At 32.3% G+C, this 27,972-nt stretch overlaps 3 protein-coding genes across 3 annotated transcripts; 2 read left to right on the forward strand and 1 right to left on the reverse strand.

The window, feature by feature from the left end:
- Positions 1-3,499: 3,499 nt before the first annotated feature.
- Positions 3,500-4,821, forward strand: LOC114194364 (HMG-Y-related protein A-like). The gene is made up of 2 exons (XM_028084532.2): positions 3,500-3,787; positions 4,154-4,821. The coding sequence occupies exons 1-2, from the start codon at positions 3,737-3,739 to the stop codon at positions 4,637-4,639; spliced, it is 537 nt and encodes a 178-aa protein (XP_027940333.1). The 5' UTR covers positions 3,500-3,736; the 3' UTR covers positions 4,640-4,821.
- Positions 4,822-8,648: 3,827 nt separating this feature from the next.
- LOC114194363 (DELLA protein 1-like) lies at positions 8,649-10,939 on the reverse strand. The gene has a single exon (XM_028084531.2). The coding sequence runs from the start codon at positions 10,554-10,556 to the stop codon at positions 8,895-8,897; it is 1,662 nt and encodes a 553-aa protein (XP_027940332.1). The 5' UTR covers positions 10,557-10,939; the 3' UTR covers positions 8,649-8,894.
- An 8,734-nt stretch (positions 10,940-19,673) lies between these two features.
- On the forward strand, positions 19,674-27,790 carry LOC114194368 (uncharacterized). Its single transcript, XM_028084541.2, has 10 exons — positions 19,674-20,329; positions 20,422-20,559; positions 20,878-21,066; positions 22,032-22,169; positions 22,258-22,379; positions 22,502-22,634; positions 22,734-22,863; positions 23,729-23,808; positions 23,926-24,060; positions 27,246-27,790. The coding sequence occupies exons 1-10, from the start codon at positions 19,820-19,822 to the stop codon at positions 27,468-27,470; spliced, it is 1,800 nt and encodes a 599-aa protein (XP_027940342.1). The 5' UTR covers positions 19,674-19,819; the 3' UTR covers positions 27,471-27,790.
- Positions 27,791-27,972: the final 182 nt, after the last annotated feature.

The raw sequence follows: 27,972 nt of genomic DNA on the forward strand, positions 1-27,972 counted from the left end.
AACCACTTTATTTTATTTTAATGAATATAAAAACAATCTATTCGTGTTAATCTAAATATATTTTAAATCCAATTAGAACATATCATATTAGAGAGTAAAATGAAATAAATTATATTTATTTTATAATTTTTTTTCTCTTATTTTACTTGTGATTTTGCCATCAATCTGGGTAGAGTCGATTGAAAAAAAATATCCTCTTAACTTGTTTTATACATATTGCAATTTTATTATATTTATTTATTTTATTGTAACTACCTAATTTTTGAGTAGCTTAATCATTAAGATTATAAAATTTTACTTTGAGGATAGACATTGCAAGTAAGGGAAACTATTTATGTTTTTAATAGAATTATGGGATAAATGATCTAGATTTGAAGGTGATGTAGTCACAATATTTCGAGTTGTGTGCAAGGTTATGTGTTGTTTGAACTTATTTTTAATGTTTGTGATAAAATTTGTATAATTAAATGAATTAAATTTGTTGTAAGTTGTCATTTGTGTGTTATATTACTACTTTTGAGACAAACTAGTTTGAGTTGTGATTATTTATAATAAGACTTAAGTACTCCCATGGTCCCTAGTTTGTTTGAAAAGTTTCAAGTGCGTCCTCACTTATATTTTTGTTTCAATTGAATCTCAAATTTTGTTAAAACGCTTCAATCAGATTCATTCCATTAGATTTGTAAAAAATGACGTTAAGAGGGTGGTGGTGTGGCAAAATGTAGCGGATATGTGTCAAAAATTTTAAATTTGATGTGCAAATGCAACTATCTACATGTCAAGTTTGACCTTTTTAGGAAGAAGATGATGTTTGCCCTGATGAATGGTGTGGGTTGTCCATCATGTGTCTTCTCCTTCCCAATTGTTGGTTGTTGAAGTCTAGTCCTTTCCATTTCTTGGTTATTGAAGTATGTTATGTCTTGCGGTTAGTCGTGTTCATCTTGTTCATGAGGAATAAAAAACCACAACGTCTCCTCTCATGGTAGTGGGTATAGGGGAATGGGTGTAACACCAATTTGCCACTATGGGAAGGTTGCAATGTTGAGAATTGTTAGAACTGTTAAGAATGGCATGACATAATTTTAGGGTTGCCCTAACTACAAGGTGAGATTTATGGATTTTTTTTTTGTTTGGTTTATGATTTCAAAAATAAAAGTTGTTGATGGTAACAAATTCTGATTGTTTTTTGTTTTATTTTTAAGAGCATAGTGGAAGTGAAGATTTTAAAAGATGCAATTACTTTAAATGATGTGGTGAATATAATGGGGATGAAAATGATGTTACTATTGTGAGAAAAATAAAGAAGACATATAATCTAGAGAAATCCCTTAAAGTTGTTGAAAAATGGATGAAGTTGTTAACCGAGATTATGTGTTTTGTTGGTTTGATTGACATAATCTTTGTGTCAATGTTGTTGAAAATTCCATGATATGTAAAAGTTAGATGGGTTGTAATTAGCATGGTATGTACACTAGTGGAAAAAGAAGAATTAATGACGACTTATTATGACAAGTGTAGTCCACTTGTCATAATAAGTTGACCAGTAACATTTTTGTAATAAAAGTAATAGTTATTATGACGCATAAACAAGAATAAATTATAGGGCATACCATTTATTGGTTTGATATAAAAGTACATGTTTAACACAATTCAACCCCACCAAGGTCTTCAATTAACCACTCAAAGAACAAAATCCATGTTTCCTTGTTCTTAACTTTAACAACAACATATGCCAAAGGCAACATATGGTCATTACCATCTCTTCCAATTATAGGTCGACATAACATAAAACTGTCTCTGCATGCCTTCAAACATACATACAATATCATGAATATTGGGTTACCTTTATTTTCTTCAACATTAGAACCAAGATTTGATTTCAACAACTCATTTGCATAGTCACATATTATTTTGTACTATTCTTGAAATGAACTATCAGCATGGATGGATGCCATTGTTTTTGCCCTAAAAGCAATAAACCTAAAGACACCAATGTTCCATTTCCTACCAACTTTGTTACGAATGTCTGCCATCTTGATATTTTGATCTTCTCTTATTGTCTTCTCTACCTTCCCACTTAACCACTTTAAATTCATTAAACTAACATCACATATAACTACATAACTACAATAAGCATACCACTGACATTTGCCTTTTGCCTCCAAGCATTTCACCCTCACTCTCCATTTATCATTCTTAAGAAATTCAAACTTTTTCCCATTTTGCACATTATATGTTCTTGTTGCTTGAATAAATTCTTCCTTTTATATGAAGTATGTTCCAACTTCCCATTTATAGTCATCCAGAGTTTTGAGCATTGAAAATGTCTCAAAGTGTCCACAACTATTTCTATATTCACCCATTGATTCATTATCTTCATCATTGTCCAAAATTTCAAATTCTCATTGTCAAATTGTCCTCTAGAATATATGTTGTATTGGACATTTTCATCATCAACTATGGCCTTTGACTTTCGAGTGGATGACTAAGATGGTTCAGTCACATATTCTTCATCAATTCCAACTTCAACTTTCAAATTATCTTTTCATAAATTATATTCCATTACATCAAAAATCAACTAATCATTCTTCATTGAAAACGTTACTCCAACTAGCATCATCAAAGTCAGCCTCACCCTCCTTTCCACCGCTCAAACTCACCTCACCCTCATCCTCATCTTCACTTTTATCAATATTTTATTTATTTATCTATATATATATATTATATTTATTTATTATTAATAATTTGTTTGAATATATTGTTTTGGGTGTTTATAATATAATATTAAGAGCGGTTTTAAACATTGAATATTTACTTTGATGATCAAACCGTTTTTAATATTTGCTACCTTTAATCTTTTTATGTAACTGAATTAAATAGTATTTAAGTTTGTAAAATAGATTTATTTAGTAATCAACAAGTCAATTAATTTAAATAAAATGTTTTTAAAATAAATAAATACTAACCTTGAAAAGTTAATAAAGTCTAATTATTTTAAAATCATGTAGGTTTCTAATAATTAAATTTTAATAATCCAAAAAATATATAAATTTCATTTATATAATGAAACCTACATGATTATATACCGGGTTAACTCTATAAAACATTTTTAATCAATTAGTAGTGAAAATTAATATATATACATAAACATATATATTTTATAACCGATGCAAACTATTAAATTTAGAATAATAAATACTGTAAACAGACAAACATATTCTGGTAGACTTTCAATTCTCAACTTTCCTAAAATTTAAATAAATAAAAAAATGAAAAATGAGTTAAAAGTTGAGATGGTCTCCATCAGAAAACATCATGGGTAACAAGAAGGAAGCAAAAGACAACGGGCTACCTTCAAATATTTCTGCGAACTAGCACATTCCTGCCACGTCATCGATCCGAGTGACCTTCCGCATAATATATCATCAGCCGTCGGATAATCATCTTTTGCGATATTCCTAACCGTCCATTTTCTAAAAAAGATGAACAAAGGAGAGTTGTAAAAGAGGCATGAAATTTTTTCCTTTATCTTTTTAATTAAATTTCTTTCCAATTTTTAATTTGTTTATCTTCCTTTAAATTCAATCCTCAGATCTTTGCAAGAGTCATCCATATCATACTCTTCACTTTCCTTTAAATTTTTTTAACCATCCTCTGTTAAAGTTTGCAGATTTTTGGTGGGGTTGGTTCAGGGTACTGTGCAAGCTTTTCAACATCTTCACAACCGGCAGCATCAATGGCCACTGAAGAGGTTAATAAACCTCAGTCACTTCCTCCATACCCCGAGGTAAAATTTTACACCAAAATTCAGATTCTATTTTTGAGTTTTTTCTTACCATAATCAAATTTTCGAACAAATATCTTAACAAACCCGGTAGATTTCTCACTGATCTAACTGATCTGTACATTTTAACCGACTTGGGTTTCTTGTTTTGTCTACCATGCTCGATTTTTGGCACTTTTGGGAAAGAAGTTAAGAGTTTTGAGGAACTTAACAAATCAGGAAAAAAGGGTTTTAATATATCTGGTCTCGAATGATTGTTTTGTATTCTTGCGAACTCACGACACGAGCCGTGATTTTCAGATAGAGACTTCGTTTTTATGGCAATTGTATTTTTTTTAACCTTGGGAGGTTTTGATTTTCTTGATGTAGCTGATACTGAAAGCGCTTGAAGCTCTGAATGAACCAAGTGGATCCAGCAAATCAGCAATATCAAAGTACATAGAATCGACCTATGGTGAGTTACCAGACTCAACCGTTTTGGGGAATCAACTGAACAAGATGAAAGATAGTGGAGAACTTGTGTTCAGTAGGAACAACTACCTAAAAGCTGACCCAAGTGCCCCACCAAAGAGGGGCCGTGGAAGGCCACCGAAGGCAAAAGCCCCAGTGCCACCAGGCACCGTCGTGTCCCCGCCGCGGCCAAGGGGTCGTCCACCAAAGGACCCAAATGCCCCTCCGAAGTCCCCAAAGCCCAAGCCCACCCCTGGAAGTGGCAGGCCGAGGGGCAGGCCAAAGAAAATTCCTCGATCTCCGGCAGCGGCGTCGGTGTCGCCGGCCGCCGTCTCGAGCGGAAGGCCCAGGGGCAGGCCTCCTAAGGTGAAGCCTCAGTTGACAGAAGTGAGTGTTGAGTTATAGAATTGTTTGTTTATTTGGGTGGCAAATGTAGTGTTCCTACTCTGTATAAGTGGTGGGTGTGATGTTAGATTCTGTGTTGATGTAATCTCGTTGTAAAATTATGTAGTGGTAGCTGACTTACTACGAGGCTTTCTTGTTTGTTTTCCTTTCTAATTATCAAAGAGAACAGTGACTTGGACTAATTCTTATCTTGTGTTGTCAGACATTAATTTTTAGTTCATTATCCTCGGTGGATCTCACCAAAATTTCAATGGAAAATTGTGAAAGAAACTAAAATTTATAATAGGTATTTTTGAAAACTAGGTTTTATATGTATGATTTTAAACAAGGGAATGGAGAGGGTAACAGGGTCCCCAGAGTGATGATGTAATAAATTTGACTCTATGCTTGATATCTGGCACCAACCTATGGAGAACCACCTCGTACGACACAATCTATATTCCCATGTCTGTGTTGATAAGACATCTCCAGTGTTGTGTGAAGTCGTTGTTGTTTCCTTGAGGGGGGTAATAGGCTGGCATGGTTTGACCACTAGGCTAGTGCGTGTTATCTCTCCATCAGCTTAACTGTCAGAGTGACATAAATTTGAAATCTCAGCAATGTAATTGATCTGCTTAGTCACACATTTTGCAATTAAAACTTAGGGTTTTGATAGGCCAAATCCAGTTAAGGTTGAATGATATGGTTTTATTACTATTTTTATTGTTATAGTTAATTGTGTTCTTTTACAAGCTTTTATAGGATTGGTTTGTGTTTTGTGTTATGTTTTGGATGTGACACAGTTTCATCTCTTAACCTGCCAGGTCGAGTGGTAGCTACAATTTTTGAGTTATGAGACTATATGTTATATTCATATACGAATTCGATGCCAAGTACTATTTCTTGAATTGTCTTTATATTCAATTACAAAAAATAATGATAAGTTGATCATTTAAACGAATCATTTATTTGTATGTACGTTTTTTTGTGAGTAATATTTTACAGGGAATGATTATTTTTAACGAATGAATTTTGTAAGGATGTACTTATTTAAAAAATTTTAATTAGAGACGTGTCTATAAGATAAATTTAAATATTTTTTATATATAAATATCATCAAACTTTTATTTATATATTTAAAACAATTTTATTATATGTAAATTCATACATAATTGAAAATTAGTATCATACGAATTTCTTTCGATTTCTTTTTTTTAAATAACATCATGAACTTCATCGAGATATCATCTCACAACTTATCCTATTTTTGTTGCAACATCACATTTATTATATAGCACGTCATATACCTATATAATGTTAATATAAATTTTGAAAGAAATTTAATATATATGTTATCTGGCTCTATAGTTTATACGTACAATTTTTTCAATTGTGCCAATAAATTTGTTAACATCTACCCATTATTGTGATGTGCTACAATAATTTAGGAAAATGCTATTGTCACTGTAACCTATAATTAAAATATTTAATAATTGAATGTTGATATGTCATTATATTTGTTATATGTGATCCAATCAAGTAAGAGAATTTAAATTTCAGTACATAATATTCAAAAGAAATAATGTATGTATCTCCTTATCACCTCAATCATGAATGTGATAAAACTGAACATGTAATTCAAGAACAACAATCTTTTGTAATTTTTTATTATAATAATTTACTATTTATAATTATGTAAGTTAATAATTTGATTATTTTTTTAACTAAAAGTTGTTCAATAATATTAATAGTATGAGTATTTATTTGTATTTATATAGGTTCACATTTTGACTTTCACTTATTATCTTCATAAAAATGGATACTAAAGTATGTGAATACTTTAATTTAATATCAAAATGATATATTCAAACTAAGCGTAATTTTAATATCTAATTTTCATACAAAACTACTAAAGTTTATATTTATCGGTTATAAGGAAGTGTTAACCAATTTCTCTTACTACACCATTTTTATCTTGTATATGAGCAAATGGAACAATTACACCTTTCTTAATCATCACCAACACTAACCTCTACTTCTCCTCTTGGATTTTTTTTTTTAAATGGTTAGGCTAGCAACAATAGCCACGTCAATCCATTTTGATTGTACAACAAAATATATAAAATCATGAACAAGGTAGAAGGAAGAAAGGAGTGAAGTAACCTTAAGAAAGATCGAGGTTATTTTACATTTTTTTTGTTATGGAAACATTAACCATAACGCAATGAATCTTAATTATATATCAATATTTTGCCATTGCATGAAGTTGTTAAAAAATAAACTAAAAACTCAATAAAGAAAATATTAAAATTCTGAAAATATGTTTGCACATAATTTAAAAATAAATAATAAAGATTGATTTTGATAAATAAAAATAAAAATAAAAACTTGCTTGTAAACACGATTTCTAAAATCATAAAAGTGTTTTTAAACACAATTTCAGCTCAAAATTTTTACTTTGACTCAAATTTGTACTTGAAAGCACAAATACTTCAAAATTGTGATTCCAAACATAATCTTCAAATGCTTATTTTCTTTTTAATAGTGACCCATTTACGTAATATTGGAAGAAAATTAGTAATTATGTAAAAAACTAATGTATGATTAGTCTATTAGGTACTATAAACTATTTATAATAATTACTTCTGACTTTTGTCAAGTAATAGTTGAAAAAACTATCAAAAACGGGTAATAAAAAAATAATTACATAATAGGTCATATAATGGGAAAGGTCACATATAAGATGAGTTCTTGTCATTTTATAAACCTAATTCTTTGTTTGTTTTTATAGGAATAATACGAGGTGGCATTAGAAAAAAAAAAGTTGAAAAATGAGATTAAAAATAAATAAATTTTAAGTAAAATTTTTATTAAATTAAGTAAATTTAAACATAATATATAATTATTATATATTTTGCATTATGCATATAAAATAATAAAATATTTAACAACCATGTAAAACAGCAAAACTGTTGTATAAATGTGTTATGTTTCAGTCCATTTATATACTTGGAAGTATCATTTATTGCATTTGTAAACAGGTAAGGTAACAATTAATAAACCTTTTAAAGCTTAACTTGAACCTAGCTGTGCCATTAATTGCCTTATTTTGTGGGCTACATTAAATTCATTTATAACGATATGGGATATACGTACATGTTGGTGAATTTTGAAATGATTAAACATAAAAAGCTGGTGATACTTTGTACGGGAAACATCAATCTTTTGAAATTATTATGAGACCTCCAAACTCTACCTTCTTTATGCAGAAAGACTTTGGAAAGAAAGAGAAATTCGTAAGAAAATTATTAAACATGTAATTCATTTGGTTGAAAAATAAATAAGAAATAATATTAAATATGAAACATAGTTGATTGAATAGAAATGAAACGGAGAGATGATTTAAAAATGATGTGATTTCATTGATTTAAGAATAAAAATATTGTATACAAACAAAAGACTTAAATACACATTTGTAGAAATATTGTATAAAATTAAAAATTAAAAAAATTAGGAACTGATATATAATATGCACCGTTTAAAAATGTAAACTATTTAAAAACATTAATTAAAAAACCAAATTAAATAAAATTTGACAAAAATAAAAATTTAATTAAACACAAAATAAGAATAGGATTAAATTAAACAAGTGAAAATTATTAAACCTAAAGAAAGTTACAAATTTTACTAAACATTTTGATTTCTTTGGAAAACGCAGAACCTCACAAGACTTGGATCATGGTCTGACCAAAAGCAAGAAGTACACATCCCTTTTTTAACCCGTGAGTTGGAGGGTAGGAAAGTAATTTATTCAAAAGTTAAACAGTAGTTTTTGTACGCCAGCCTCCAATTTCGGTCATGATAATAGCTAAATTTTGACTTTTTACAAAATATTTAAAATCATTACTTCTGGACTTTTAATGGATTTTACTTTTATGTTCCTATTGTATCTTCAAATAAATTATATTTCTGTATGCTTTAAGAGTAAATAAAAAATATTGAAAGAATTAGTTTAATAAAAATCTTAAAGTCATGAAAGAGATATTTATTATATGATAAAACTATAGTCTCCCGTTGGAAAATGAAAAGGAAATCCGACTAAGTCTTTCATTAACTTAAGAGCTAAACCAAAAAAAAAAAAAAAAATACTACGAAGGGTAACCTATGGCAGAATAATTATAATTAAGATCTTTTAGTTGGTTTTTTACCTTTCTATTTACCCTTTCTGTGTCTCTGGAACTCACTTACGATTCAGTAACAGTAACTCTACTTTGACTTAACAGTATCGGGAATCTTGGTTCATCTCACTCTGATCTCTAACTGGGTGCAAACCATTGGGCGCGACTCTCCACGCGGACGAGGCAACGACTAGCCTCGTGTGCCACCCAAGCAAGAGGCACCCATTGTTTTCTTCCACTCTGTACCCTTCTCCCCCCTCATCGTATAGGCCCAGTAACATCCTCGCTTGTCTGAACGCGTTCGAACCCATGCGAACCGGTTCGAACCCGCCCAAACCGAACCGTTCTCTCCACTGACCCAGCGTTTCGTGCCTCTCCACGCGTTCATCCCCCTCACACGCCACCACGTTACATATCTGCCTCCCTAAGTACATCTCCGCCATCACCAGCGCCTGTTCACTCGGCGCCGCCATCGATCCCTCCATCGAGTCAAACAAACTCGAGTAATAGTACAATGCTTCCGTGAACCGCTCTAGAAAAACCGGACCGTTGTGATTCGCTTCTTGCTCCACCACTGTAAATATCTCTGGTTTAATCGTCTTAACCGTGGCTAACACCTTTTCAATGTCAACAGGCCGCGCCAGCAAGCGGTGAAGCTCGAAGATGGAGTTAACCGCCACGAATTCTCCGGCTCGGATCTCGAGCACGGACGGATCTAGGTCCGCTAAACTGTTACACACGAATCCGCGGAACTCGAATGGAATCCTAATTCTTCGAGCGAGTTCCGCCAGTCTCAAACCGACCTGACTCAGCGAGTCCGAATCGGGGTCGTCGAGCCGCGGCGGTCCGATCCCGCTGAGGCGGAACGCTGGCGGACCTCCCGGACGGACCGCGAGTGCTTGCATGAACGCAGGCCACTGCAACCCCTGCTTCAGGCCAAAATCGATAACATGCACCGTGTCCGCGGTGGCTAATGCTTCGAGGATGGCGTGGTTCGCCGTGAAGTGCGCGAATTTCAGGTACGGGCTCGATTCGTAGAAATGTGTGTGAAGCAAGTCGGAGTAGGAAGTGTCTAGAGTCTCGTGAGGGTAGAATCCATAGATTCTTCGAGCGAGAGCTTGAGCGAAGAACGATGCAACCTTCCCCATTGAACCTCCTTGTGACGCAGCGAGGTTTCCTGCATGCTTCACGAGGTCTGACGCGAGGCTCGCGTTTCCTAATTGAATGGCCTCCGCGCAGGCCATGAGTGCATGGACGAGATGCACGCCGGCTTCCTCCACAAGAACCACCGGAAGCACGTTGTCCGATGAAATCGCGGGCCACAACGGAGACGGAGACGGAGAACTCTTGAATCGCTTGTGGCAATTCTGATTTTCTGTTTGTGGATACGCTTCGATGTATGGCAATTGAATCGCTGTTCGATCGTTCTCGGGGACAGTGATTAACGGCGATGGAATGGCAGCGTTGTTACTGGCGGTGGTGGGGGTATGATTGGGCGCGTTGTTGAGAATGTTCTGGACCCAACCGTAGAGATCGGTTGGGTCGTAATGCACAGTGTCGGAGGCGAGATTGGGAATTCCATCTTCCTCCATTACCATCTCCAATTGGTCGAGCTTGTGTGCCACGTCAACCATGTCCGAGGAACACACTTTGTATCCTACCCCTGCCAACAACTTGTCTTCATTTTCTTCTTCCTCAAACATCTTCTTCCTCTTCTCACCGCCCGAACGTTCCCCTTTCACTGCATTTGCGTCTCCCATTCCTTCCCACTTCGTCTTACTAAGCGCGCTACAGGAAAACAACAAAAAACAGAGAAACTGTTGTTGGTGCTGTTTTTTTCTTGGCTTCCCAGATCTTAAGTACTGTTACTTTTGGGCGGTGTGTGTGCGAATAATAACATAATGTGATGATACGTGTGTGCTAGAAATGAAGCTTTGTTTCAGGGATATAGAAGAGCCGTGACAGCACCGCAATGCTAAGAACGAAAGATGCTGGCTGATGGAGATGACACAGTTGTTCACATTACGATCTATTTCAGTCTTTCAATCACGCTCTACCTCACGCGCGTGCTTTAACGTTCCTTGCGTTAGTGATTGATTTTTGATAATTTGTGTGGATTAGGCCAATCAACAATGTCCTAATAGTAACACCACCATTTATGATGGTGAGAGAGAATCTCTTCTCTCGCCCCACATTTGATTAGGCATAGTCATAATCATTAATTAGTATTGAATTTGAGCAATAAGTGGTCTTAATATCTTCTTAATTTGCTATATACTTTCTTTTGGTATATGATAGCATACATCATTGGATCAGCCGCTAACATTTAATAGATGTGAATGCTTTGTGTAGGGACAGCATGCATGATAATACAGTGATGAACTCGAGAGAGGATTTGGAGAATAAATCAACGTCAGTTTGATAAAGCAAACGGTTTTTCTCATTAATGCTGCTGTTGCGATATGCCAGTTCCATCACAAGTATGGAGTCCAGCATTAATTCTAACTCACCATGAACTAATCATGTCAGATTTTCTGTTTCTTACGACTCTAATTCATTTTAAGCCTTGCATTCTCCACACAAATATGTTATTATGTTTGCTTATTTGCTTTACTTTTTCTATCCAATTCTTAAGCTTTTTTAATTTTATTTTATTTAAAATGAAAATTTGAAACTACTCATTTAAAAAAGAAAACTAAGTAATTTAATATTTTGAAATAAAAAATTGAGAAAAAAAGGGATGATTGGGCTTCCTTAATAAAACCAGTGAACTGTTATCTTTATATATATATATTCATTAAATTTGTTTGTATGTGTATGAATGAGTTAATAAATTTAATTGATATGTAAGAGTACATTTAATGCAAGATATTCTCTTGAGATCTTATAAGATATCGTCTTTACAAGATTTCCTATCAAGCAACGTTCAAGATCCGGTGCATGGAGGAGGAGAAAAAGAGTTCTTGTAGAAGAACTGCCAACATCTGAAGAAAAATATTCTTTGTTTATTTTTATACTAGCAAAAATTAAATTGTGAGACTTACAAAAGTGTAATTAAGATTTAAAAATGTAGATAAAATTACATGAAATTTTCTATGCTATCTTGCACAATAAGACTCGATAAAAACTAATACAAGATTTCAAAATATAAAACCTTGTATCAAAGATATTTCAGCGCCTTGTATTAAAAATACTCTAAGATATCCACGATAATAACAAATATTATGAATAAATGTTACTAAATTTATGTAAGTAATAAAAAATATTTTCTCATACTTCAATTTGATTATTCCATTTTCTCAGGGTTGCATCTATTTCACAAATTTACTCAGTTCAATTATAATTCAATTTATTTAAATTTAATTAAATTGGATTGGATGTTAATAATCTACCTTGAATTACTTATACTCCTTATTTTCTAGTACATATTATAAAAACAGGATAAACATGTCCAACAAGAGAAATAACACAAACACATCATAATAAACAGAAAAAAAAAATCAGAAATAATATATCAAACTTTTATATAACTGACAATCAATTAAAAAATCGGATTTTTACTAGGAAACTTCCCGTAATCTTCTAGTCCTACTAGTGATGGACTTATTTGATCCCCAAATGTTGTATGATTAATGATAAAATTTGTCTATGCAGATTAAAATTTAATCTAAAATTGTCTTGCATGTGGAAATCGCTTGCATTAAAGTATAACATAATTTAAAGAAGCAGACGATAAATAGAGAACAGTGAGGGATAATAACGGGTGGGGGCACAAATAGTATCTATAATTTAACTCGCAAAAAAAATCCCGTTACTTATTCATTTACTTTTTGTACCCGTTTGAAAAATATTTACGAATTTTTTTAAAATTAATGGGTACCATAAATATCTGCATATAGACAAATATTTAAAAAATATATATATTTAATAAAATTATAAAAATAAAATAAAATTAAATATAAATTAAATTAAATATAAATGAAATTTTAATTTTGATTAAATTTAACCTAATAAAATATAATTTTAATTTTAATTAAATGTAACTTAAGAAAATATAAATTATATATTAATTTTAACTTTTTGCGGGTAACAGATACCTGCGAGTAAATAGTATGATACTCGCCCCTGATCTATTTATAAGTGGGTATTAAAATATTTGCTACCCATTACCCACTATGCGCGGATAATAAATATCTGCGAGTACTAACTATCCATCGCGAATTTTAAGTGCAAATATCCGCAGACACATGTACTTTTCTCGTCCCTATGAACAACAAAATACCTTAAAAATTTATTTGTTTCGATGTTCTATTCTTAAATTTTATAACCTTACGTCGCACATAATTCTATGTATATACCTCGATGTGAGGGGGTGTGTTGGAAGTCCCACATCGACTAGAAATAAGGTCAATTTACAATATTTAAGTGGGGTGTAAACCTTACCTTGCAAGTCAGTTTTGAGTTAGGCTTAAAACCCACTTCTAACATGGTATCAGAGCTGATGGTTATGTAAACCTAACAAGTGGTATCAGAGCTAATTCATCTTACAGTTTGTAGAGCTATATACTTTTTTTTTTTCAAAATAAATCATAAGTACTTCAAAACATAAAATAGAAACTTAACACAATGTTAACAAAAAAAAAAAAAGAACAAAAAAAAGTTAAACGAATTCTCTAATATATTCCTACATTAATCCTTTAGTTACTTGTTTCAGCTCTCCTGCTACTGTCACCCTCAACTCTTACCACTACCCTAAGTTTTTACCACTGTTCCCGTACATAAATTGTTTTTGCTAGAAACTAATCCTTAACTTAGTCATTCTCATTCCTTTCATTTATATCACTCCATTACTTTAGTCCAATAACCCATTCAACAATACATTCCATTTCATGAACCCGCCCACAATGAAAAATTGTTCAAATTCATTAATTTAATTACCAGATATCAACCCACATGGCTCAAACAAGCATCATTCCAAAGCGACTCAACAAATAAAAATAAATATAGAGTTTGCTTCCAAGAAACTTAAATGGACTCATAAGACTTTGTACCTGTCATGCTTACTACAATCTCATTCTTTTCCACAACTTGTATCAAATGGAACTCATGTATCTCATTTAGTCATGACTAGGTAATCCTCACTAGCTTCCTATGTATGATCCTTTTTCATAATTTGTCAAATGAAATGAAATCTCCTTTGACTCTCACCAGTTATCTTCCTCTATGTAAGTTAGATACTAGTAGGGTCAAGATAGTCTCATATAACAAATCTCCTTGAATACACTTTGACCCTAGATTAATATTTCTCCCTTGGAAATAATTAATTTAAACTACTATATCACAACCTAAATTTCTCAAACCAGGGTACATCAATGGACACAACTTGATTACCAAAGAAAGAAGATAACATGTGTATCCATGCTCCTAAATTAACTCATCAATTAAAGAGAATTTCAAAATCACAGATTTTAATTATGTAACTCAAATCAAATTATGCCAAAATAGATTCATAAATTTTTCAACAATATATACCTCGATAAACTCCACGTTCCTTAATAATTCAATTTCTCATATCTTCAGATCCAAATTTTTCTATGTTTCTACTCCTTTCAAGCCTGACCCTTCATATAATAATAAAGTCATAACTATGATCACCTTAGTAAATTATTCAAACAACCAAACCCAAAGAAATCACTTAGTCATGCAATAACAAAAATCACACTCAATTAATAAAGTTTTTACTCATTTAACTCTTCCATCACTACTTTCATACCAATTTTATAATGTAACGACACTGACCATGACTCAACACATTCAAACAGACAGTTTCACCCCCACTTGGGAACTTCACTGCACAGACCTAAAAATATTTTTCTCTCTCAAATTCTTAACTTTCTCTAGTCCACGGAAAATATCATCACATATTTTATGCATTAAACTTATACTTATTCTCATTTTTGCAACAACAATCATACCATCAATTAATACTTTTTCAAAAATAAAACATTAGATTTCAAAAGAATCAAAATAACTTCCCTTTCCGGATAAAATGTATCTCTTCCCCTAAATGGCATCACACACGAAAAATCACTATGTCCACAAAATCAAAGACTTAGATCAACGATTAAAACATCAGAATCATAAATAGAGATTCAATTAAGAATGAAAGAGGCGACATGAAACTGAATATGTACTTGCATATAAGAAAAAACAAATTGATTTGAGAGAATTGATAGAATTTTCAAACTCACAGAAATTGACTGACTTAAGGATCTGATAGAGTTCTTCGTATAGATTACTCTAACAGTGTTATTCTTCAGGAAAGATGGAAGCTGATCTAAGATTTTAGAAAAATTGTAGAAGAGGAAGGGATGCTTTTTGGGAGAGGGAAGAATAGGGTTTTCTGAAAAAGGAATTTTTGGGTTCTCAGGAAAGCTTCCAAAGAGTAAGCAAAATTATGGACAAAATTGTACTTGAGCTTTGCATTCCGACCTAACTAATCCAAATATAATATTTTAACTTTTATATTTCACTATTTGATATATTTGATATATTGTGTTAGTCAAATATGAATTAATTTTGATGGATTATTTGATTTTTCCAGGTTGATATTTGATAATTTTCTTAAAAATTTTATTTTTATTTTTAAATAAATGGAATATATATATATATATATATATATATATATTTAAAAATAACTTGTATGATTTTCATAATAATATATATAATTTATTATTAAATTTTAATAACAAGTATCATATTAAAAATAAAATTTAAAATTTAAAATATACTTTCAAACTTTAAATATTGAAACTTTACTTTTAAATTAAATTAAATACCACAAAATCATAATCCACTCAAATTTAACCGTTATTGTGTATTTTACCAACTTTATTTGTTTAATATTGCCTTTTTATTTATCCCATATCAACCATGCTTAAAATTTTGGATTTATTGGAATAGTGAGTTTTATTTATTCATGCTACAATAAGTATACTTGTACAGGCCACCAATTGAAATTGAGTATGGGCCAGTCATATTCATGTGTTTCACAAAATATTATTCCTTTTAGTCATCACCCTCCTCTTGACAAACTAAATGATGAGTTGATTTTTTATGTTTAATTTCTGACTAATGCTAATAACATATTTTCCAACTCTCTTCAAATTACAAAACCATATAACTCATTTCTTATTTGATAAACTCCATTAATCGTTTTTATTTATTTTTTAAAATTTTAATCAATGATAAAAAAAGTATTAGAAAAAAAAACTTTAAAAAGAGTGACACGTCCACTGACGAAACATCCTATGACAGGCACCCTCAAAATTTTAAATTTTATTTTTTATATATGTCTTTATATATTTTAAAATTATATTTATATATTATTACATAATTTATATTAACTTTTAAAAAGTTTCCTATCATTTTATTTATTTATATATTTTTATTGTTTAAAAAATAAAAAAATAAAATAAAACATAATTTAATAGACATTAGTTAACAAAAATGAATTAAGATTTTGTATTTGGTTATAAGGTTGTTTCTCGGTCATGATAATAAAGTATGAGTAGAAGGAGAAGTAAAAAGATTAATCAGAGATATTGAAAAGCACGTTATCATAATATCTCTCATGAATTAAGATTGATATTTTATTATAATTTATGAACTAATTATGATTTTAGAAATTATTTTATGAGATTGACATTAACCCTAATTATATTTTTCGCCAAATTAGTATAACCATAAATTATGAAATGTAGGAATTTTTGTATTTTCTGTTGCATATGGTAAAATTTGTAAAATTTTATAAATATATTTTGGACTACATTACGAATTTTGTTGCACATAATGAATTCGTTGAATAACCTTGAATTATAACAGAAATTAGAATACCAATGTCACGTGAATTCATTGAATTATAAATATTAGAATTTGAAAAGTGCATTTGTAAATCACTCTATAAAAATACTTTAAGCTTAGGAAATGAATAATTTTATATTTAATTAGAAAAAATAATTTATATATAAAAATATTGACATTCCTAATTTTTTTGTCCAAGTTCGCCATTGAACATATATTTTATCTTCTTATTGTGAGAAGATAAGTCTCGTACTAAGGGAACTTGCTTTTCATGGAAACAATGTTATTTTAGAAGAACATCCATTTCTTTTTTTGTGTTTTAATGTTTGAGAGATAAATTAAGAGAGAGAAATCTTTCATAAAGTTTTCTTTGTAATTATATTTTCTATTTTAAAGAGAGAATAGGGTAGCAAAACGGTTTGGGTCCGACGAGCCGGTTTGTCCAAAATAGGACGGACCATGTTGAAAACGTTAATAAACGTTTTCAACAAAATGATTCGCATGTGACAGGAATTGGGATTTTAATAAAAACTGGGCTTTTAAATTTTTTCCTTTTTAATATCAAAGTCTAGTTAAAATCATTTCCTTTATTTTAATAATCACAATAAAATAGAGAGTAGGAAAAAGAAAAATTGCATAAGGATATTTATACTGGTTTGGATCAAAAAGACTCAACCCAACGTCCAGTTCAGTTGTTAATCTCTTAAACCCGAGATTAACTCAAATACTAAAATTAACTACAAATACAATCAAGATAAGAAAGCAAGTTTAGGGTTTAGAAAACATCTCCCTCAAAATCTACATGGGATGAACACCTCTTTTGAATCACACAAAGGATGAACAATTTTTCTTAGTAACAACGACAACACTCAATCACTCAAAATTTCACTTCATGAAAGTTATCGCTCTATCCACACTAGGTTTTTCAAAGTCTTTCCATAGAGAGTTTTCAAGTATTCAAATTTCTCTAACTTGTGTATCTTTTTAAACGAAAGTCTACCACTTGATTTATAGAATCCTATTTCGAGATTAGATTAAGACTATGAAAAGTTATGTCATAACTGTCATTTATGAAAAATTGTTTCCAGAGCAATTTTTGAACAATATTGTTTCGTACTGATAATCGATTATCCTCTAAGATAATCGATTATTCCAGAACCATTTATGAAAATTAAAAAAAATACTTATGATAATAGATTATCATAAGTCTTCAGCAAAATGGAGTGGGTCTTTTTAAAATTTTCAACCCACTAACTCGTTTTGATCCGGCTCGATCCATCCCTGACCCACTAACCTATTTTGTTTTTTATTTTTAAAAATAAAAATAATTAAAAAGACTAAATTTTCTATAATTTATTTTTGTAAATACTTAAATATACAATACTATTATAGTTTTAATCATTAACACTTACCAATTAAATTCCAACTATTATATGTAATTTAACTTCTAAATATAATAATTATTTTAATTTATTCAATTAAAAATATTAATTAATTAAAATTTTATTTATATGACTAAATATACTTTAAATCTTGATTTATAAATATATATGCAAAAAAATTTCTAAAACAAAATTAAAATAAATTTAAAAAATTAAAAGAAAAAGTGAGGGGCTCACTGTCTATCCAAGAATTGTAATTTCTGGTCCAATTTTTTGTGGTGGAACAGCTACCCTGCACATTTTTGGTAGATCGGGCCAAAATGGTTGGACTTGTTCATTTTGTGACCCAAATAGAGAAGTAATTTTAAAATTTAAATAATCACCTTACAAATAATAATTATTGAATGTGAAAGATATTCACGTTCACTTTTATATTTTTTGTAATAAACTTTAAATATTTACAATATTAGTTAATCCACTGATAAAATGAGAACTTTTTTATCGTGACATTTTGTTCAACTAAAAAGAAAGTTTTTTTTTTCCACTTTCCATCAAAATACATTTCATGAAAAAATATAAAAATTTCGAAAAATTGTTTTTTAGAGTGTTATTTTCTAAATATTCTCCAAAAAAATTTTAACATTTGAAAACTTATTTAGATTTATGAAAAAAATATTATGATATGATGTTATTTCAATTGTTAATAACTCATTAGAAGTTAACAAAAATAAGATGAGAAAAACTAGAGACAGAAAAAAGAGTTAAGATTTTTTATAAAATAATCTTATGGAACATGATTTTTTTTTGAAAAATAAGTCATTAAAAGAATATATTTCTTTAAAATACTTTTTTTTTCTATTTTAAATATATATTTTAAAACCTAGATGGTTTAATCTTTCAGGGTCTAAATGTAATAGACTACCTTTGTACTTTTGTATTTTGACAAAAACAAGTTTTTGCAGTACCTGAAAATGTAATAAAATTTCTTTAATTAATGATACATGCACCTTTATTTTTTAGCAAATAATGATTGAAAATGATAATTTAATAATATAGTCGAGAACGGTTTCGTGAGAATATTTAAAAATTTGTTAAAAAGTTATCATTAACCTAAATACTCAATCAAATATTTAAATATTAAAGACAAATAACTTTTAATTATCATATTTAAAAAGTTTCAATTATCACTTACTTTTTTTTAGAAATGGAAATAAAAGTGATTCAAAATAAAATAAAGACAATAGATTAAAATTGATTGCGTGTTAAAACAAAAATACCAAATATATAAATATAAATAATGATAAAAGATAAGTATCCATACATTTCTAAACAATTAAATTTAAAAAATTCTTAAATATCATATTCTTAACAATATATACAAATTTATTAATTTTTCGAGGCGTTATGGAGTTTTTATTACGCTATTAACTATATAAAACTTTTTACAATCGGGAAAAATTAAACTCTTTTCTGTTGTTTGTGTGTGTTATCTGTTAATTTTGTTTTTTAAGCTCTACCAAAAACTAGTGACAAAAACGCCACGGATAATGCAAATACAGTGTTGTAATTGAGTGATGAAGTGATGTCAAACTTAAAAAGCAGAAGGAAACGCCCACGTGTATTTTTTTTTCCACACATGAGAGTGCCTCTGTATCTGTGTTCTGTGTCATCATCTTCTACTTAATTACCCTCTCTCTCTATATTTGTCTCTCTCTGCCTCCGATCTGTCTCCAACGACGCCGTCTCGATCTTCTTCCTCTGCATCGTAACAGAGCGCGATGGATGAGACTTCAGCTCTCATCGAAGCCATTCTGAGGGAGCAAGAGGAAGAAGAAGAAGCTCACAGAAGAAGAACTCGCACAACGCAAAACACCGCCGCTAAAAACAACACTGACGAATGGCAAACTGTGTCGTATCAGAAGCGAAACCGCAACAACAAGAAGTCCTCCTCCAAGCAGCTCCTCGCCAACGATAATTTCGCCGCCGATCATTCCTCTGATGTCTTCAGCTCCGTCGAGCGACATTCCGAAGAGCGCCGCCGCCGCCTCCTCGAGTCTCAGATAGCTGCCGCTGCTGTGGCGGCGGAAGCCTCTCCGAGCAGATCGAAGCAGCATTCCGACGACGAAGACGACGGCGATGCGGAGCCGGATGCCGGCGCCGTCCAGAACGGTTCTTCCGAAGTGAAGAAGGCGAAGCAGAAGAAGCCGAAGAAGCCGAAGGTGACTGTGGCTGAAGCTGCTTCCAGAATCAGCGCCGATGAACTCGACACGTTTCTCGCTGAAATTACCGTGAGTGTTTTGATTTCACTACTGATCTGCTGTAATTGCGATTCGTTTTTGTTAGCTGTATGTGATAGATAAGATGAATCCTGTTTGCGTAGGCTTCATATGAATCGCAACAAGATATTATGATGATGCGATTTGCTGATTACTTCGGTCGCGCTTTCTCGTCGGTGAGTGGAGCTCAATTCCCGTGGCTGAAGACGTTCAAAGAGTCCACCGTTGCGAAGATTGTTGATGTGAGTTGTTTCTGTTCCTTTTTATTTTTTAATCCGGATTAAAAATTTGGAACCTAAGTTTTATGGTTTTGTGATGCGCGTGATATATGGTAGTATGGTATAGAATTTTGAATTCCACGAGTGAACTCGATCTGATCATTGTTGTTTTGTGTTGTTTGTGAAAAATGTCGCTGATTTATGTGTCTTGAATTTCTGTAATGATCATCCTAATGCATCACTTTTTTACAGTCACTGTTGTTTTTGATGGTTTGGATGCTTTGTGGTCCTTGGTCGGTGATAATTGTTAGTGTTTCTTATCATTTTTTCCTTTCTCAACAGATCCCTCTTTTGCATATTTCTGAGGATGTTTACAAAATATCAACTGATTGGATCAGTCATCGATCATATGAAGCCCTTGGTTCCTTTGTGATATGGTCGTTAGACAGCATTCTTGCAGACATTACAAGTCATCAGGGAACTGTTAAGGGATCTAAGAAGGTCGTCCAACAATCATCATCGAAATCTCAGGTACCCTTTGAAATCACACCATGACTTTATGACAATTTGTCGTGGTTCTGTAAGGGTGTTCTATTTCTTAAATTTTTGTGTTGATGAGGACATTACTGCGTTTTTCTGCATTTTTATAGCACGGAAATAAACTTTGCATCTTTGTTGATTTGTGACTCCATATGAGCAAGTATCTCTATCTTAGAGATGGTATCTGCATTGCTGGCACCATTTAGTGACTTAAAGCTGGGTTGGATAGTGTTGTTCTAACCTTTTTGGATGTCATCGATAATGATAACTTTTTCTGAATGTTGATGAATTTCAATACTTATTTTAATTACCATTGAATTTTTTTTAGTTTGTTTAACAATTTGTTTTCTATTTAATATGAAATATAGAAATATTCAAATAAAATGACCATTTGTCAAGTAGTATTAGATTTGATATTTTTCTTATGGTTCCTTAGTTTTGTTAGCACTAGTGAATGACTAGTTTTTCAAACGGCACAAATGTTGGTTAATTATTTAATGTTTCCTATGAGTCTGAAATGCATTAAGATTTAAGGATCGCAAGGATGTAGGGGGCAAGTTTGGACGTGGGGTATACCTTCTCAGACAGTGATCTATTACAGTCTGATCCTCAGCTTTGAATGGTTGTGCATCTGATTTTCTGTAAATGTAGCCAGATATCCATCTTAATAAGGAGATTTCGTAAATGTGGCCCTTTCAATAAATTCATTGGTGTTCTAGGATCAACTTGACTCATGTCAGACTTTTTCAATGAAATTTGTATATTTTTTTTTTTAGTTTTTCTACTTATTGATGATTACAATATGCCCTCCAAATTTGATTGAATACTTATAAACTCGTTGAAATATTAGTAAAAAAAATCTTATAATGTTATTCTAATTCTGTAACTTGTTTACATGAGTTATAATTCATTCATTGAATATTTGGTGTGAATATCGTATATTACTTGAACTACAGGTTGCAATATTTGTGGTTTTAGCAATGGTGCTTCGACGAAAACCTGATGTCATGATTAGTTTATTGCCAATAATCAAGGAGAGTCAAAAATATCAAGGACAGGATAAACTCCCTGTGTTGGTTTGGGTGATAACTCAGGTAGCCTTTTTCAACATGATATAGTGCCCCCATCCCAAACACATAAAATTTGTTATATGGATTTGTAACTGGATTAGGATTTGTGTAGGCTTCTCAAGGAGATCTAGTTATGGGGTTGTACTTGTGGGTATCCCTTCTCTTACCCATGCTGAGTGTGAAGTCTGGTGGCAATCCACAGTCAAGAGACTTGATATTACAGTTGGTTGAGAGGTTAGGAACCTCTGATTCCACACTGACTTCCCGTGATTTATTGATTGTAACTAGTGCAGAATTCCTAGCTGCTCATTCTTGTCTTCAATGATCTATCTTCATCATTCTTTCTTTTTTAACAGAATTATAACATTTCCTAAAGCTCGTTCTATTTTACTAAATGGGGCTGTCAGAAAGGGGGAGCGTGTTGTGCCCCCGTGGGCACTTGATTCGCTATTGAGAGTTACTTTCCCTCTTCCTTCTGCCCGGATAAAGGTAGAATTTTAAGAGAATCCTGTATATTTTCTAATCACTTGCATTAAAATCATTGGTTTAGCTGAGATACTCATCTGTAGTTTTATATATTTTATTTAGGCCACTGAAAGATTTGAAGCCGTTTATCCAACATTAAAAGAAGTTGCCCTTGCTGGTTCCCCTGGAAGTAAAGCAGTAAAGCATCTTGCGCAACAGATACTTAGCTTAGCAATTAAAGCTGCGGGAGAAGGTATTTCTAGTTAATGTTGATGGCCATAACTTTTTTCCTTTGCAGATGTAATTTATGTAGTGCTGTTACGCAGGGGCAACAATACATTAAAGATAAAGTTAATATTTTATTTATAATATAAATGTATATTAATCTAATTCAATTCAACTCTTTTTTGTGTGTAAAAAATCCTATAAAAGAAACCAAAAAGAATAAAAATAAAAAGAATGTGAGGAAACCTTTTTTCTTCCACGAAAAAGAATACTATATATATATATATATATATATATAATCAGAGCATTTGGGGTAGTCCAACCCATTTACAAAATATGTAGGGGTAGAAGACTTTAACATTTAGCATCTAAAGATCAATTCTTGCTTCACCAAAACTACAATACTTTCCCGTCCAGATATAACAAGGAGAGATATGCTTTCCTACACTACTTCCACCTTGCATTTAGATGATATTAGTTGTGTATCATATTTACAAAATGTGTGGAAACTTAACATGGTTCCAAAACTGGGCATCTAATATTCAAACTGAACTAAAGGAATAAAACTAAAATAGGTACATCCATCAATGACCTATCTCAATTAATCTATAAATATAAAAAAGGACATCAAAGCAATAAAGGGACGACCTCAAGCCCCTGGATTCATGGTCTCTTCTGGTGAGGTCTCTGAAAATAACACTAAACAAATGAAACCTATAATCCTGTATATATATATATATATATATATATATATATATATATATATATATTACAATTTACTAGTTATTTGCTTTCTGTGCTGTCTCTCGAGTATTTAAGTATTTATTACTAAAAGTTTAGAGTGCTGGTGTTGTAATTTTGTTTGAAAACTTAAATGCTTGAATCTTTTACAGCTAATCCTGACCTATCAAAGGAGGCAAGTGACATCTTTATTTGGTGCTTGACTCAGAATCCTGAGTGTTACAAGCAATGGGTGAGTAGTATAAGGGAATGCTATTTGACAATTTATTTTCATTCCTTTCCTACACTTTTTCCCTTGGGACTCCTTTCGTATTTACTAACACAAACATGTGCTTTATACTGGAAACAGGATTTGCTTTATATGGATAACCTTGAAGCAAGTATTGTTGTATTGAGAAGACTTTCTGGTGAAAGGAAGGAATACTTTGTCAAACATACTACTCTTGATCCTTTGAGGGAAACTCTTAAGAGCTTTTGTAAAAAGGTAAACTATTTTTATTTTTAGTAAATACAGTTGCACACTTGCACAATGTTTTGAGACACTCAACCTTTCTAACTGTACTGCTGCTTTTTATGTAAACTTTAATGAACACATTGGTGTACACATTGAAGCTTCTTCTGTAATAATTTTGGATAAATGACTTAATTGAGTGCTTATTAAATAAGAGTTTGTCACCAAGAGACTCATAAACCACCTTCTGTTATTTTGTCCACTTTAGTCTTCTGTTTTTCCTTTGATATACTAGCAGAGGTTTTGGGTTAGCTTGTGGCTGACCTTGATCATCTTTCCTAACAATACGTACCCCCCAAACAGAACTTTGTCCTCAAGGTTGAAATTCAGAGATTGTTGTTGTATATTAGTTCTATCTTCCTACGTTGCCTCCTCTGGCGATGTATCTTGCTATTGAATCAACAATTGATGTACTGATTGTAGTCCTAGTTCCCGATACTTGATATGATCATAATCCAGTGGAATGGTCTTGTAATCCGACTGGCAATTCTGCTTCTACTGGATGATCTTCTATTGCCAACTTGAGATGAGAAACATGAAAAATTGGGTGAATTCTGGCCTGCACTAGAATCTGTAACTTAAAAGCCGCTACTCCTATTTGCCTGATCACTTTATAGTGCCCATAGTACCTGGTTTCTAGTGTTGGGTGCAGTCTTGTAGGCATTGAACTTGGTCTATGAGGACGAATTGTTAAATATACCCAATCTCCCACCTTTATTTTAGATGTTACTCGATGAGCATTAGCAAATCTTGTCATGTGATCCTGCCCCTTTCTTTTTAATTAGAATAACTGATCTTGAATAGGGACTATATCCTGGCCTAATAATTCCTTGGACCAACATATCTTTAACTTGTTTTTCAATCTCATTCTATTTAATGTAAGAATATATGCAGGGTCAAACATTCGCTGGATCAACCCTTGTCTTTATGAGAACTTTATGGTCAATTTCTCTACTTGGCGGCAAACCTTGGGGTTCCGCAAAAACATGTTGATACTGATCTTAATATTTGTTGTAGTTGCTTTTTCTCTTCAGTTTCAATCTGTCTCGGAATATTTGAATTTGCATCATCCTCGATTTCCACCACCTACAGTAATGGCGTTACCTCCACCGCTGTTACCTTCATTAATGCTTGAGAAGAAGCCAAGGTTCTGTATAAGCCTGGGTCTCCTTGACTTCTATTATGTCCCTGATTTTCAAACGTCATTGCTAAAGTTTTCCAATTCACTTCAACTAACTAGACAGTAGCTAATCATGCTTTTCCTAAAATCAAGTCCACCCTTGCCATCTCAAACAAGAAAGTTTTCCAATAATGCGTACTCTCCCATCATTACTGCAATATGTTTGGAACAACCTTGTTCTCTTTTTCTATTCCCACCTCCTAGCCGCACTACATAGTACTAAGTTGTACTAATCTAGAAGAAATAAAATTGTGACTCACGCCACTGTCAACTAGAATCAACACCTTTTTTCCTTGAATTATTTCTTCCAATTTCATATTTCGGGGTTAAGTCAAACCAGCAGAAAACAAGTTAATTTTCTGAACCCTATTCTTCATCGTCACTAGTTAATTTTGTAATTTCCCTTCTTCATTAGTATGCTCATCCTTTGCTAAAATTACAATCCTCGGACTATTCTTTGGACATCTGCGTCCATGTTACATGTTTTTCCATGTCGGAAACAAAACTTCTGATCCCTGCTTCTAACATATTCTAGATATGGTAAATTTCGCTTAGTGCGACTTTGTTGTTTGGTTTCGTCAATTTTTGTCTTCTGGTTATGAATGGCTATCATGGTTGTAGTTCCTCTTAGTGAACCTTTACTTTGATAAGTGTGGACCTTGGTTCCATACCAGAGCTATCACTCATCCACCACCATGGTATCTCGAATTTGCCACTGTGTTATGATTTTGGGCCTTCCCAAAAATCTTCGCTTATTCCAAGTCACAAGCTAATTCCTTATCTCTCACCAATTCCTTTGGATCATGACTGTGAATATTGGCTATAATATCTTGTTAAAACCCGTCAAGAAATACCCTAACAACTGATCATCTGAGGTCAAAGATGCTTGTACCACTAACGACTCATTCTTTCTAGTCGTATCACTACTGATTGGTCCAATAATGGAACCAAGGAACAGTGTTTCCTCCATGCTAATGAAAGCCAATTTTAGTTTTCCATCCAACCTTAAGGTTTGTTTCCCTCGAACATGGGTAATTTCACCTTCTTCTAATGGTGCTCACCATCTCCCTCTGGTTTGAGCATTTCACTTCCCACTGCAGTTTCATGGCCGATTTGTTATCCAATATGAGTGATGCCTTGCCTTTGCATCCAGTCTTTAAGCAAATCTTTGATCCGGTCGATGCCTTCTCGCTTTTCATTATTTCGGCTCTGATGCCTTCTCGCTTTTCATTATTTCGGCTCTGTGTACCCGTTGTTCACCGGTTGTCTTCTTCAACATTTTTCCCATTGATTTCAAAGTAGAAAACCTGGTTTCTTGTTTATCCATTGTTTTCTTTTGAACCCGGCAGGTTGAACCAATTGTTAGAAACTTTAATTGAATGAATATAACGAGTACAGAGGCTCTACAAAGGAAGCTGCTCTCCTTTTGGACAAGGCCTATCCTTGTCACAAAAATGTAATCTTTTCCTATCCTCACAAACCCTTAAGTGCTCTATCCATACTCTTCCTCTCTAGCTGTCATAACTGACTCAACAGTCCTAACCATCTTCTGTTATTTTGCACAGCACCGTCTTCTATTTTTCCTTTAATATGCTAACAAAGGTTGTGGCTGGCCTTGATCCTCTTTCCTAACATCATAACTCATTAAAAGAAGCTTACAAAGGGGCATCATTAGCCACTTTCATATGATTAATCCAACACCTTAAAAATTTTCCACCTAAGTATTTGAATGATAAGCCCAAAATGCTCTGTAAAAGTTTTTTCCAAAGGCTCCCAAAATGGGTTAATTGATTTGGCAGCAATAGTATATTTAGGCTGTTTAATCTCTTGCAGCATATCCTAATGTTTCTTAACACGTTCTCAAAATCCTTAGGCGAAGTGACATTGTTCCAGCATCATTTAGAGAATGGACTTATCTTGAACCTAATTTAACTACATATTTTAATCTTATGACATCTCACTCACTCTGTCTTTGCAGAATGAGAAGGCGTTTGCTAATGTGGATGACGGTTCTCGCCATGCATTATTAAAGGATGCAGACAAATACTGCAAGGTGATTTTGGGACGATTGTCTCAAGGCCATGGATGCGTGAAGAGCATGGCAGTTTTTTCTGTTGTACTTGCTGTTGGTGCCGTTTACATGTGCCAGAACATGCATCTATGGGATTATAATAAACTGACAGAAATGTTGAACCTGTCCTAGGTTGCCAGAGTTATCCTGTGGCTTAGTCGGTGCTTATTCCCAGCGTGAATCACTTAAGCCAATAGTGTGAGGTGTGAGGAGTATTAATTTATTTTAGTCTTCAACTTAGTGAAATCAAACCAAAATAGGAACAAAAGCATGGAAGCTTGTGCTGCCCATTTATATAGGTGTTGATGTGTGTTCTCAAATTTTAGGTCAATTTGACAATTTTTTATTAAGAAATTTTATAGTGGCTTGTTATATATTGATTTTCAGATAAAGTGCCAAATGGCTATAGAGAAATGCAAATGAAGGTGAAATTGAGTTGTGCTTGAATAATATATTTATTTGCGGTCTCATAAAAGAAACTTCAACGTGCAGTTAGTATTATCTTTTGTTTAAAGCATTGACAACTTAAATTTGTTTGTATTTGGAATCATGCATTTATATTATTCTCATTACCTTTGAGACTTGAAATATTATTAGTCATATTATCGCTGCCATGATGATTTATTTATTGTAG

Source organism: Vigna unguiculata, chromosome 8, assembly GCF_037176805.1.
Source record: "Vigna unguiculata cultivar grain cowpea cultivar isolate G323 ecotype 2 chromosome 8, ASM3717680v1, whole genome shotgun sequence".
NCBI classification, from domain to species: Eukaryota; Viridiplantae; Streptophyta; class Magnoliopsida; order Fabales; family Fabaceae; genus Vigna; species Vigna unguiculata.